Below are 11,679 nucleotides of genomic sequence, written 5' to 3' on the forward strand. Positions count from 1 at the left end.
TTCTAAAGTTAATTATTTGCAAACAAAAAATGTTTATGAGTTTGAACATCAAATATGTTGTCTTTGTAGCATATTCAACTGAATATGGCTTGAAAAGGATTTGCAAATCATTGTATTCTGTTTATATTTACATCTAACACAATTTCCCAACTCACATGGAAACGGGGTTTGTATACAAAACCCAAAACCAGTGAAGTTGGCACGTTGTGTAAATGTTAAATAAAAACAGAATACAATGATTTGTAAATCCTTTCCAACCCATATTCAATTAAAAGACTGCAAAGACAACATACTTCATGTTCCAACTGGGAAACTTTGTTATTTTTTGCAATTATTAGTGACCTGAAAATAAATGTTCCCTTGGAATCAAGCAACTTGCCACAAACCCATCAGTGAAGATTGTAAGAATGGTTTAGGAACTCTTTTTCTGTCAGAAAAGTTAACGACTGAAGCTCTGTGAAAAAGGGGTCAATTCCAGACAGTACATGCTTAGTTAAGTGTTTGCTGGAATGCATCATCAAATGAATAATACAAGGATTAAGGTTAATCTGCTGCTCTGTTTCAGGTCTTCAATGTTGCTGCCGTGAAATTTAAACAAAGGGGAGAATTCAACACAGTTTGACATGAACGATATACAAAAAAGCAGTGGAGTTGGCATGTTGTGTAAATGGTAAATAAAAACAAAACACAATGATTTGCAAATCCTTTTAAACCTATATTCATTTGAAACAAATGTAAAGACAAGATACTTAATGTTCAAACTGGAAAACTTTGTTATTTTTTGCAAATATTAGCTTATTTGGAATTTGATGCCTGCAACATGTTTCAAAAAAGCTGGCTCAAGTGGCAAAAAAGACTTAGAAAGTTAAAGAATGCTCATCAAACACTTATTTGCAACATCCCACAGGTGAACTTGGAACAGGTGGGTGCCATGATTGGGTATAAAAGCGCCTTCCAATGCTCAGTCATCCACAAACAAGGATGGGGCGAGGGTCACCACTTTGTGAACAAATGTGTGTCCAACACTGTGAAGAAAAACATTTCTCAACGAGCTATTGCAAAGAATTTCGAGATTTCTCCATCTGTGGTCTGTAATCTCATCAAAAAGTTCGGAGAATCTGGAGAAATCACTGCACGTAAGCGGCAATGCTCGTTCTATCGGTTCACAGCCGAGTGTGAAGCGACTGGGATGAGAATCAGCACCTCCAAGTCCGAGTCCATGGTTCTCGCCCGAAAAAGGGTGGAGTGCCATATCCGGGTTGGGGAGGAGACCCTGCCCCAAGTGGAGGAGTTCAAGTACCTAGGAGTCTTGTTCACGAGTGAGGGAAGAGTGGATGGTGAGATCGACAGGCGGATCGGTGCGGCGTCTTCAGTAATGCGGACGTTGTATCGATCCGTTGTGGTGAAGAAGGAGCTGAGCCGGAAGGCAAAGCTCTCAATTTACCGGTCGATCTACGTTCCCATCCTCACCTATGGTCAAGAGCTTTGGGTCATGACCAAAAGGATAAGATCACGGGTACAAATGAGTTTCCTCCGCCGGGTGGCGGGTCTCTCCCTTAGAGATAGGGTGAGAAGCTCTGCCATCCGGGAGGAACTCAAAGTAAAGCCGCTGCTCCTCCACATCGAGAGGAGCCAGATGAGGTGGTTCGGGCATCTGGTCAGGATGCCACCCGAACGCCTCCCTAGGGAGGTGTTTAGGGCACGTCCAACCGGTAGGAGGCCACGGGGAAGACCCAGGACACGTTGGGAAGACTATGTCTCCCGGCTGGCCTGGGAACACCTTGGGATCCCCCGGGAAGAGCTAGACGAAGTGGCTGGAGAGAGGAAAGTCTGGCCTTCCCTGCTTAGGTTGCTGCCCCCGTGACCCGACCTCGGATAAGCGGAAGAAGATGGATGGATGGATGGATGGATGGATGTGTTATTTTGGGCTGTACGGACTGACGATCAATCAATCAATCAATGTTTACTTATATAGCCCTAAATCACTAGTGTCTCAAAGGGCTGCACAAACCACTACGACATCCTCGGTAGGCCCACATAAGGGCAAGGAAAACTCACACCCAGTGGGACATCGGTGACAATAATGACCCAGTGGGACGTCGGTGACAATGATGACTATGAGAACATGATACTGTGAAAGTTCAATCCATAATGGATCCAACACAGTCGCGAGAGTCCAGTCCAGAGCGGATCCAACACAGCAGCGAGAGTCCCGTTCACAGCGGAGTCAGCAGGAAACCATCCCAATAGGAGGCCGATCAGCAGCGCAAAGATGTCCCCAGCCGATACACAGGCGAGCAGTACATGGCCACCGGATCGGACCGGACTCCCTCCACAAAGGAGAGGGGGACATAGAAGAAAAAGAAATGAAACGGCAGATCAACTGGTCTAAAAAGGGAGTCTATGATATATCTTATATCTTATCGACGATAAGCCGATGAGGCGAGAAGAAAGCAAAAAGATGGCATTTAAAGGACACCTTCGATCAAAAATACCATATTTCCTTGAATTGCCGCCGGGTATATAGTATGCGCCTGCCTAGAATTACTGCCGGGTCAAACTCGTTTCGCAAAATAATTAGCGCATGCTTAGCATTACCGCCGGCTCAGGATTAACGCTGGGTCAAACTCGTTTCACAAAATATTATTTTTATTAGCGCATGTCTAGAATTTCCGCTGGGTCAAACTCGTCACGTCACGAGTGACACTTCACCTGTCATCATTTTCAAAATGGTGGAGGCTGATTTCAATCATTTGAAATCGCATAAAGGGAAGAAGATTAAAAACTATTCAGTAGGATTTAAGGTCCAAGCTATTGAATATGCTAAAATGAACAGTAAGTGGCTATGTTTTATTAATATACTGTAGCTGCGTGTGTCAAATATGAGTCATCAAATGACTCCCGCCTCCTGGTGGTAGAGGGCGCTAGTGATCCTTCTTGCGACTACTCGGCTGCAGAAGAAGTGACAACAAGCAGCAATTGTTTATATTTTCCTCTCGCTTGCACTTTTAACATGGAGGATTACATATCTAAAATAAAACAGTTTTCTAAACTGGACTTTCAATCAAAGCAGGAGGTAATAAAAGACGATCTCCATCGAGACAGAGAGACTTTTAAAACTGAAGAAAGATAAGGAAGACTTCTATAAAGAAGTTATCAATGCTTTTGATCAGAAGGAGCTGCGCATGGACTTCATTTATAAGTAAAGGTAAGACTATAATAACGTTTTTTTTATAAAATGTGCTTTTCATGATGGTATCCTTACATCACACTCAAATTAATAAGCGCAGACCTAAATTTACCGCATGCCTTTGGTAAGGGTGAGAAGAGGTTTTAAATTAAAAAGCGCCCCAGGGGCAATTCAAGGAAATATGTTATGAGAGTATTACAGCCTTCACAACAGTAAATTGTTATTTTACCTTTTAGACATTGTTCCAATTATTATATTTTTGACCACCAAAGTTATCATCAAACATTGCCATATTTTTGGAGACTGCTTTATTGCTCTGACACACAAATATTAAATGACGTTTCAATCAGTAAGACTTCTGTTAACAAAGGAGAAGGGCAAAAAGATTGTTTGAGATTTTAAAACGGGGAAAGGGAGTAAAAGTGGTGTAAGCAGTTTAAAGTTGGTCCTCATTTGCATAACCATTACGTTGAGGGTAAGACTGCTGGTGGGGATGATAAAGCAGCGAGGGATTTTCCTGATGTGTTGGCTGAGATTATAAAACGGATCAGAGAAAGGAATTGTTCTCTTTTTTAATTGCTGTTTCATTTAGTGTATTCTATGTCTTTCATGTACAGTGTGAGTGAATTACAGTTCCCACCTACACAATAATTCAACTGTGTCAAAAGTCTCGTTGGAACAAAACTTGTTAGTAACCCCAGAATCACCTGTTTTGTTTTTGTAAAGTGGATAAAGCGCTCTGTATGAATCAATATGGTGCTGACATTTTTGCAAAGTGTCTACATAATTCTTGTTAATTATTTGAATTTAAGTGTTACCAGGACACAAACAAAAACGCATACATACATACATACATATAAACTGTTTCTTTTAATCATTATTAATATAAACTTGTCAGCATTTTGTCATTTCACGATGCCTTTATCTCTATGTTTACATTTTGATAGAGGGAGATATTTTTTCAAATTATTTTTTTAGTTACCGTATGTACTACAGATGCACCGAAATGAAAATTTGTGGCCGAAGCCGAAGCCGAATAAAACTTAAACGCTTGGCCGAAGGCCGAATACCGAATATTGAATGCAGTTTTTCACAATTTTTTTTATATTGCATAAATAGCCTAGAATAAATATTTAGACATGTTTTTCAAATAAAGTAATTTATTGAATATTGACATTTTTTAAATATTCCAGTAGCCTTTGCTTTTCAAAAAAAGCACAAAGTTTTTCATTTATATTAGGCCTTCAAAACAAAACATGCATTCCAAAAAAAAATAAAGTGCATTAAAGTGGATAAACCCACAACAAATTAATTATTGACCTTTTAGCAAAAGTCTGTTTAGCCACAGTAGATATGCTAATAATGTAAACAGAGGCCCCACTAAATCTCAATAAGTGTGTGCTTGTAACCTCATACACTTATACAGGTAGCCTACACAACATGCTAATAATGTAAACAGAGGCCCCACTAAATCTCAATAAGTGTGTGCTTGTAACCTCATACACTTATACAGGTACACAACATATCCCAACGTCACTGCACGTTGGTTGATTGCGTCACCGCGTCAAAAAATTGCGTCACACGCCACTATTCGGCCTTGTTTTTAACTCATTCCACCGAAGGCCGAATGTGGCTTTTTTTGCCATATTCGGCCGAATATATTCGGTTACCGATTAATCGGTGCATCCCTACTAAAATGCGTTATTAATGACGGGGTTTCGTTAATTAAAAAATGAGATGTAATACTAACCATCGGGAATTTTATCGCAAAGTATCATGATACCGTTTATTGTTACAACCCTCGTCCATTAAGAAGTAAAAAGTCAAGGGCGGTCACGGCATGTTCTTGCCGCCGATGTCGGTCCATTTTTTATCTTTTGCCGCAGTTGCCGTGGTTAAATTCGAGCCCTGGATAGCCCGACCTCTGAATGAGAACATACAGCATGTTTGAGAGTGTAGGTTGCAGCAGCATTGATCAGTCATTAGTAGTCTTGACATGCTCTGTTTGCACAAACAGATCCAGTTTTCCGCAAGGAAAAGGACAAGTTAGAAAGTAGGACAAAGAAAGTTGTCCACATGTACGATTCTTTTTAAAAACAGATCCGTTGTTTTCATTTGTAGTTCAATTTAAAGGATAATCTAAAGCTGTTTTTGCAAGAAAGAATTGTTGTTCTGCAGACATTAAAAACTAGGTATGGACTACTGCTCTGACTTCCTGGTTATGACTCATTCAGTCCTTTCCCAAAGCTGTTGGATGTCACTGGTATGTGCTGATTAGAATCCCAACCAGCGCTCCCATTCATTGCTCGCCTCAAGAGAGAGGGGGACAATTTTTGGATTTTGAATGGAATCCCCCACAAAAGCGTAGCTCTTCATGGGAAAGAATCCGCCCGCCTTTAGCTGCAGAACTGACCTACGGACCAGGGATGCGGAACTAATTACACTAATGAGTTTAGCCAGAGCCCTCCATTGAGTTAGTGAGTGGAATCACTCTCAAACATTTAAAACACGGAGATGTACGTGCATTCGGACATGCGGCCCCTAATCAATGGAATTAAAGACGCTTAAACTTCGTTTCAGTTCTCAAATCCACAAGAACATGAACAAAGTTACAATGCTATGCATTCCATGTAACCCACATATGGCTGACAGATAAACAAGCGCATGAATGATGGTGGAATTTAAATCTCAATGCATTTGTAGACTAAAAGACGTCACGTTGGCGCTGCCAGAGCAGAGGAGTGTGAGTGTGCCAGCTCGCAGAAAGTCCAACAATACGCAGCGGAAAGGCGGCTCACACTGCAGGGATCTGTCACACACTAAGGAGCCGGATTCAGCCCTGCGTTTTTTAAGGAAATTGGCTCATTTGTGCACCAACTCGGGCAAAAAGATAACAAAAAGGGAGTCACGGAAAAAGACAGATGAGAGGGGGAAAGTAAACAAGGCAATCTCAACTACCGTGTTTCCTTGAATTGCCGCCTAGAATTACTGCCGGGTCAAACTCGTTTTCCAAAATAATTAGCGCATGCTTAGCATTACCGCCGGCTCAGGATTAACGCCGGGTCAAACTCGTTTCGCAAAATATAATTTTTATTAGCGAATGTCTAGAATTTCCGCCGGGTCAAACTCATTTCGCCAAATAATTAGTATATGCCAAGAATTTCCGTAGGGTCAAACACGTCACGTCACGAGTGACACTTCACCTGTCATCATTTTCAAAATGGAGGAGGCTGATTTCAATCATTTGAAATCGCATAAAGGGAAGAAGATTAAGAGCTATTCAGTAGGATTTACGGTCCAAGCTATGGAATATGCTAAAAAGAACAGTAAGCAGCTATGTTTTATTAATATACCGTAGCTGCGTGTGTCAAATGTGAGTCATTAAATGACTCCCGCCTCCTGGTGGTAGAGGGCGCTAGTGATCCTTCTTGTGACTACTCGGCTGCAGAAGAAGTGACAACAAGCAGCAAGAGTCGCCGATTGTAGCTGAGATAGGCACCAGCGCCCCCCGCGACCCCAAAGGGAATAAGCGGTAGGAAATGGATGGATGTATATATATACATATACATATATATACACATATATATATGTGGCCCCCGATCTAAAATGAGTTTAACACCCCTAATTTAAACTTTACCGCTGCCGGTATATATGTTTTTTTATATTGTAATATTTTCAGAATGTGCTTGTTCTATTTTTAAACAAAGAAAACAATCTGAAGTTGTTTTTATTTTTAAGTTATTGCGCCGTGATTTTACTAGTCCCGCCCACTTGGGAGTAGATTTTTCTCCATGTGGCCCCCGATCTAAAATGAGTTCCACACCCATGATCTAAACTTTAGCGCTGCCGGTATTTTTTTTCAAAATCTTTGTTGTAATATGTTCTATTTTTGGCCAAAGTAAGACAAAGAAATAAATCTAAAAATGTTTGTCTTTTTTTGGGGGTTTAAATGCCATGATTTTAATAGTCTGGCCCACGTGTGCAAAAAGTTTTCATCCATGCCACTCTTGAGCTAAAATGAGTTGTACACTCCTGCATGATGAAACACAGCTTCCCAGTGCCTGGAACACTCATGCACCCCCAAACTGTGACATCACACTACCACCAAGACAAGACACAATTGTGTAGCCAGCTCTTTCGCCTCTAAAAGTACATCTAAGTTTAATTTCTATTACAAACCCCATTTCCATTTGAGTTGGGAAATTTTGTTAGATGTAAATATAAACGGAATTACAAATAATTTTCAACTCATATTCAGTTGAATATGCTAGAATTCAACTTTAGAACTTGATGCCAGCAACAAAGAAGTTGGAAAAGGTGGCAATAAATACTGATAAAGTTGAGGAATGCTCATCAAACACTTATTTGGAACATCCCACAGGTGTGCAGGCTAATTGGGAACAGGTGGGTGCCATGATTGGCTATAAAAACAGCTTCCATGAAATGCTAAGTAATTCACAAACAAGGATGGGGTGAGGGTCACCACTTTGTAAGAAAATTGTCGAACAGTTTTAGAACAACATTTCTCAACAAGCTATTGCAAGGAATTTAGGGATTTTACCATCTACGGTCCGTAAAATCATCAAAATGTTCAGAGAATCTGGAGAAATCACTGCACGTAAGCGATGATATTACAGACTTTTGATCCCTCTGGCGGTACTGCACCAAAAAACGACATCAGTGTGTAAAGGATATCACCGCATGGTGTCAGGAACACTTCATAAAACCACTGTCAGTAACTACAGTTGGTCGCTACATCTGTAAGTGCAAGTTAAAACTCTGCTATGCAAAGTGAATGCCATTTATCAACAATATTCTGAAACGACGCCGGCTTGGCTGGGCCCGAGCTCATCTACGTTGGACTGATGCAAAGTGGAAAAGTGTTCTACGTTCTGACGAGTCCACATTTCAAATTATATTTGGAAACAGAGGATGTGGTGTCCTCCGGAACAAAAGAGGAAAATAACCATCCGGATTGTTATCGGCGCAAGGTTCAAAAGCCAGCATCTGTGATGGTATGGGGGTGTATTAGTGCCCAAGACATGGGTAACTTACACATGTGTGATGGTATGGGGGTGTATTAGTGCCCAAGACATGGGTAACTTACACATGTGTGATGGTATGGGGGTGTATTAGTGCCCAAGGCATGGGTAACTTACACATGTGTGATGGTATTGGGGTGTATTAGTGCCCAAGACATGGGTAACTTACACATGTGTGATGGTATGGGGGTGTATTAGTGCCCAAGGCATGGGTAACTTACACATGTGTGATGGTATGGGGGTGTATTAGTGCCCAAGACATGGGTAACTTACACATGTGTGATGGTATGGGGGTGTATTAGTGCCCAAGACATGGGTAACTTACACATGTGTGATGGTATGGGGGTGTATTAGTGCCCAAGACATGGGTAACTTACACATGTGTGATGGTATGGGGGTGTATTAGTGTCCAAGACATGGGTAACTTACACATGTGTGATGGTATGGGGGTGTATTAGTGCCCAAGACATGGGTAACTTACACATGTGTGATGGTATGGGGGTGTATTAGTGCCCAAGACATGGGTAACTTACACATGTGTGATGGTATGGGGGTGTATTAGTGTCCAAGACATGGGTAACTTACACATGTGTGATGGTATGGGGGTGTATTAGTGCCCAAGACATGGGTAACTTACACATGTGTGATGGTATGGGGGTGTATTAGTGCCCAAGACATGGGTAACTTACACATGTGTGATGGTATGGGGGTGTATTAGTGCCCAAGACATGGGTAACTTACACATGTGTGATGGTATGGGGGTGCATTAGTGCCCAAGGCATGGGTGACTTACACATGTGTGATGGTATGGGGGTGTATTAGTGCCCAAGGCATGGGTGACTTACACATTTGTGAAGGCACCATTAATGCTGAAAGGTACATACAGGTTTTCGAGCAACGTATGTTGTCACCCAAGCAACGTTATCATGGACGCCCCTGCTTATTTCAGCAAGACAATGCCACGCCACATTCAGCACGTGTTACAACAGCATGGCTTCGTAGTAAAAGAGTGCGGGTACTTTGCTGGCCCGCCTGCAGTCCAGACCTGTCGCCCATGGAAAATGTGTGGCGCATTATGAAGCGTAAAATAGGACAGCGGAGACCCCGGACTGTTGAAGGACTGAAGCTTTACATAAAACAAGAATGGGAAAGAATTCCACTTTCAAAGCCTCAACAATGAGTTTCCTCAGTTCCAAAGGTTTATTGAGTGCTGTTAAAAGAAAAGGTGATGTAACACAGTGGTGAACATGCCCTTTCCCAACTTCTTTGTCACGTGTTGCTGGCATCAAATTCTAAAGTTAATGATTATTTGCAAAAAAAAAAATGTTTAGGAGTTTGAACATCAAATATGTTGTCTTTGTAGCATATTCAACTGAATATGGGTTGAAAATGATTTGCAAATCATTATATTCTGTTTATATTTACATCCAACACAATTTCCCAACTCATATGGAAACAGGGTTTTTACATATACTGTAATTAAAATGTTTTAAAAAATGGTTGCTGCTAGTGAGGATGAGGCGTTCAGGGACCAACAGTTGTTTGTTGATCACCTCCGGCCCTGTGCGAGTGCGTGTTATGTAACGTGTTTAAAGAGGTGCGTGGGAGAGTTTGAGGAATCCCGTCTGGACTCACCGTTGAAGGGTAAAAAAAAGAAAACAAAAAACGCTGGATTGGGACTGGATCTCCTCGGTGTCCTCAGACTGGGCCGTCCAGCATGGCAGGACCTGGCAACCCCTCCTTCCTTCTCCGACTTCTCTCCTTCCTCCCGGGGGAAAAGTGGGTAACAGACAGCTCCAGTGCTGAAATGTGGACGCCTTCTGTCCGTGGGCTGCTTCCTCCTGAGAGCCTGAGAGCCTGAGAGCCTGAGAGCCGCCACGCAGCGCCGCGCCACTCGCATCAAGAGGAGAGACCTTGGCGCGGCGGACTCACACGCAGCCAATCAGCGGTCGACTTCTGCGGCCCGATTCATGACGTCACTCTCCCCCCCGCCCCCTCTCCCCTCGCCCGTTGAAAACTTGCAGGAGCCCCGCCCCTCCGGAGCTTCACCTACGAATGACTTGTGATTGGGTGGATCGATCCAATATCGATACCAAGGGTAGTATCAGTATTGGATTTTTAGTTCCCTTCTATGTTCCATCCATCCATTTTCTACCGCTTATTCCCTTTTGGGGCTGCGGGGGGTGCTGGAGCCTATCTCAGCTACAATCGGGCGGAAGGCGGGGTACACCCTGGACAAGTCGCCAACTCATCGCAGCCCTTCTATGTTGAGTTTCACAAATATCTACACCAGGGGTTGTCAAACTCAAATACAGAGTGGGCCAACATTTCAAACTGAACAAAACCGCGGGGACCCAAACAAGTTTTGCATTTGCAAGGCTTATATGACTTAATAATTGGGGCGGCATGGCTCGGTTGGTAGAGCGGACGTGTCAGCAACTTGAGGGTTGCAGGTTCGATTCCCGCCTCCACCATCCTAGTCAATCAATCAATCAATCAATCAATCAATGTTTATTTATATAGCCCTAAATCACTAGTGTCTCAAAGGGCTGCACAAACCACTATGACATCCTCGGTAGGCCCACATAAATTCCGGTATTTATATTAAACATGCTTCACTGATGAGAGTATTTGGCGAGCGCCGTTTTGTCCTATTAATTTCGGCCGTCCTTGAACTCACCGTAGTTTGTTTACATGTACAACTTTCTCCGACACTGCCACAGAAAGACGTGTTTTATGCCACTCCTTCTTTGTCTCATTTTGTCCACCAAACCTTTTATACTGTGTGTGAATGCACAAAGGTGAACTTTGTTGATGTTACTGACTTGAGTGGAGTGCTAATCAGGCATATTTGGTCAGTGCATGACTGCGAGCAAGTCCATGCTAACATGCTATTAAGGCTAGCTGTTTGTACATATTGCATCATTATGCCTCGTTTGGAGGAATGTTTGAACTCATTTCATAACCTGTGGTTCTCTGTGTATTTAATTTATATTTGCATTATGTTTATGTAATACTATCTTCTTTTCTGTGACCTGTTGTTCCAGACCAGAGCAAACGTTACAACCAGCTTGCAACATTTTGTGTTGCCGACCCCTGAACAAGGTCACGTTACACATTCCTAAGTTGGGTCAAACCACCTTATGATTGAACCTTGACTCAAGAGTGGCCCTCGGTCCAGCTGGAGAGGTACACTGTCACTGCCGTTGTGTCCTTGGGCAAGACACTTTACCCACCTGCTCCCAGTGCCACCCACACTGCTTTAAATGTAACTTAGATATTGGGTTTAACTATGTAACGTGCTTTGAGTCACTAGAGAAAAGCGCTATATAAATATAATTCACTTCAATAATGACAAGCAAAATCAAGTTTCAAATTATAATACTAATAATTAAAAAATATCAATGGTAAATCAAATAAAAAATTTTAAAAAATTGGGGTTGGTCG

At 42.2% G+C, this 11,679-nt stretch overlaps 1 protein-coding gene across 2 annotated transcripts in view; it reads right to left on the bottom strand.

The window, feature by feature from the left end:
* The window catches only part of LOC133536511 (PHD finger protein 24-like), a 66,530-nt gene extending 56,393 nt beyond the window's left edge, over positions 1–10,137 (bottom strand). Inside the window, exon 1 of one of the 2 annotated variants that reach the window (XM_061877093.1) lies at positions 9,868–10,137. In XM_061877093.1, coding sequence (XP_061733077.1) covers positions 9,868–10,132 — 265 coding nt within the window. In that variant the 5' untranslated portion in view covers positions 10,133–10,137. The remainder of the gene's footprint in view (positions 1–9,867) is intronic. The other variant, XM_061877092.1, reaches the window with a different exon arrangement.
* Between the last annotated feature and the right edge of the window lie 1,542 nt (positions 10,138–11,679).

This window comes from Nerophis ophidion, linkage group LG17 (genome assembly GCF_033978795.1).
Source record: "Nerophis ophidion isolate RoL-2023_Sa linkage group LG17, RoL_Noph_v1.0, whole genome shotgun sequence".
In the NCBI taxonomy this organism is placed as follows: Eukaryota; Metazoa; Chordata; class Actinopteri; order Syngnathiformes; family Syngnathidae; genus Nerophis; species Nerophis ophidion.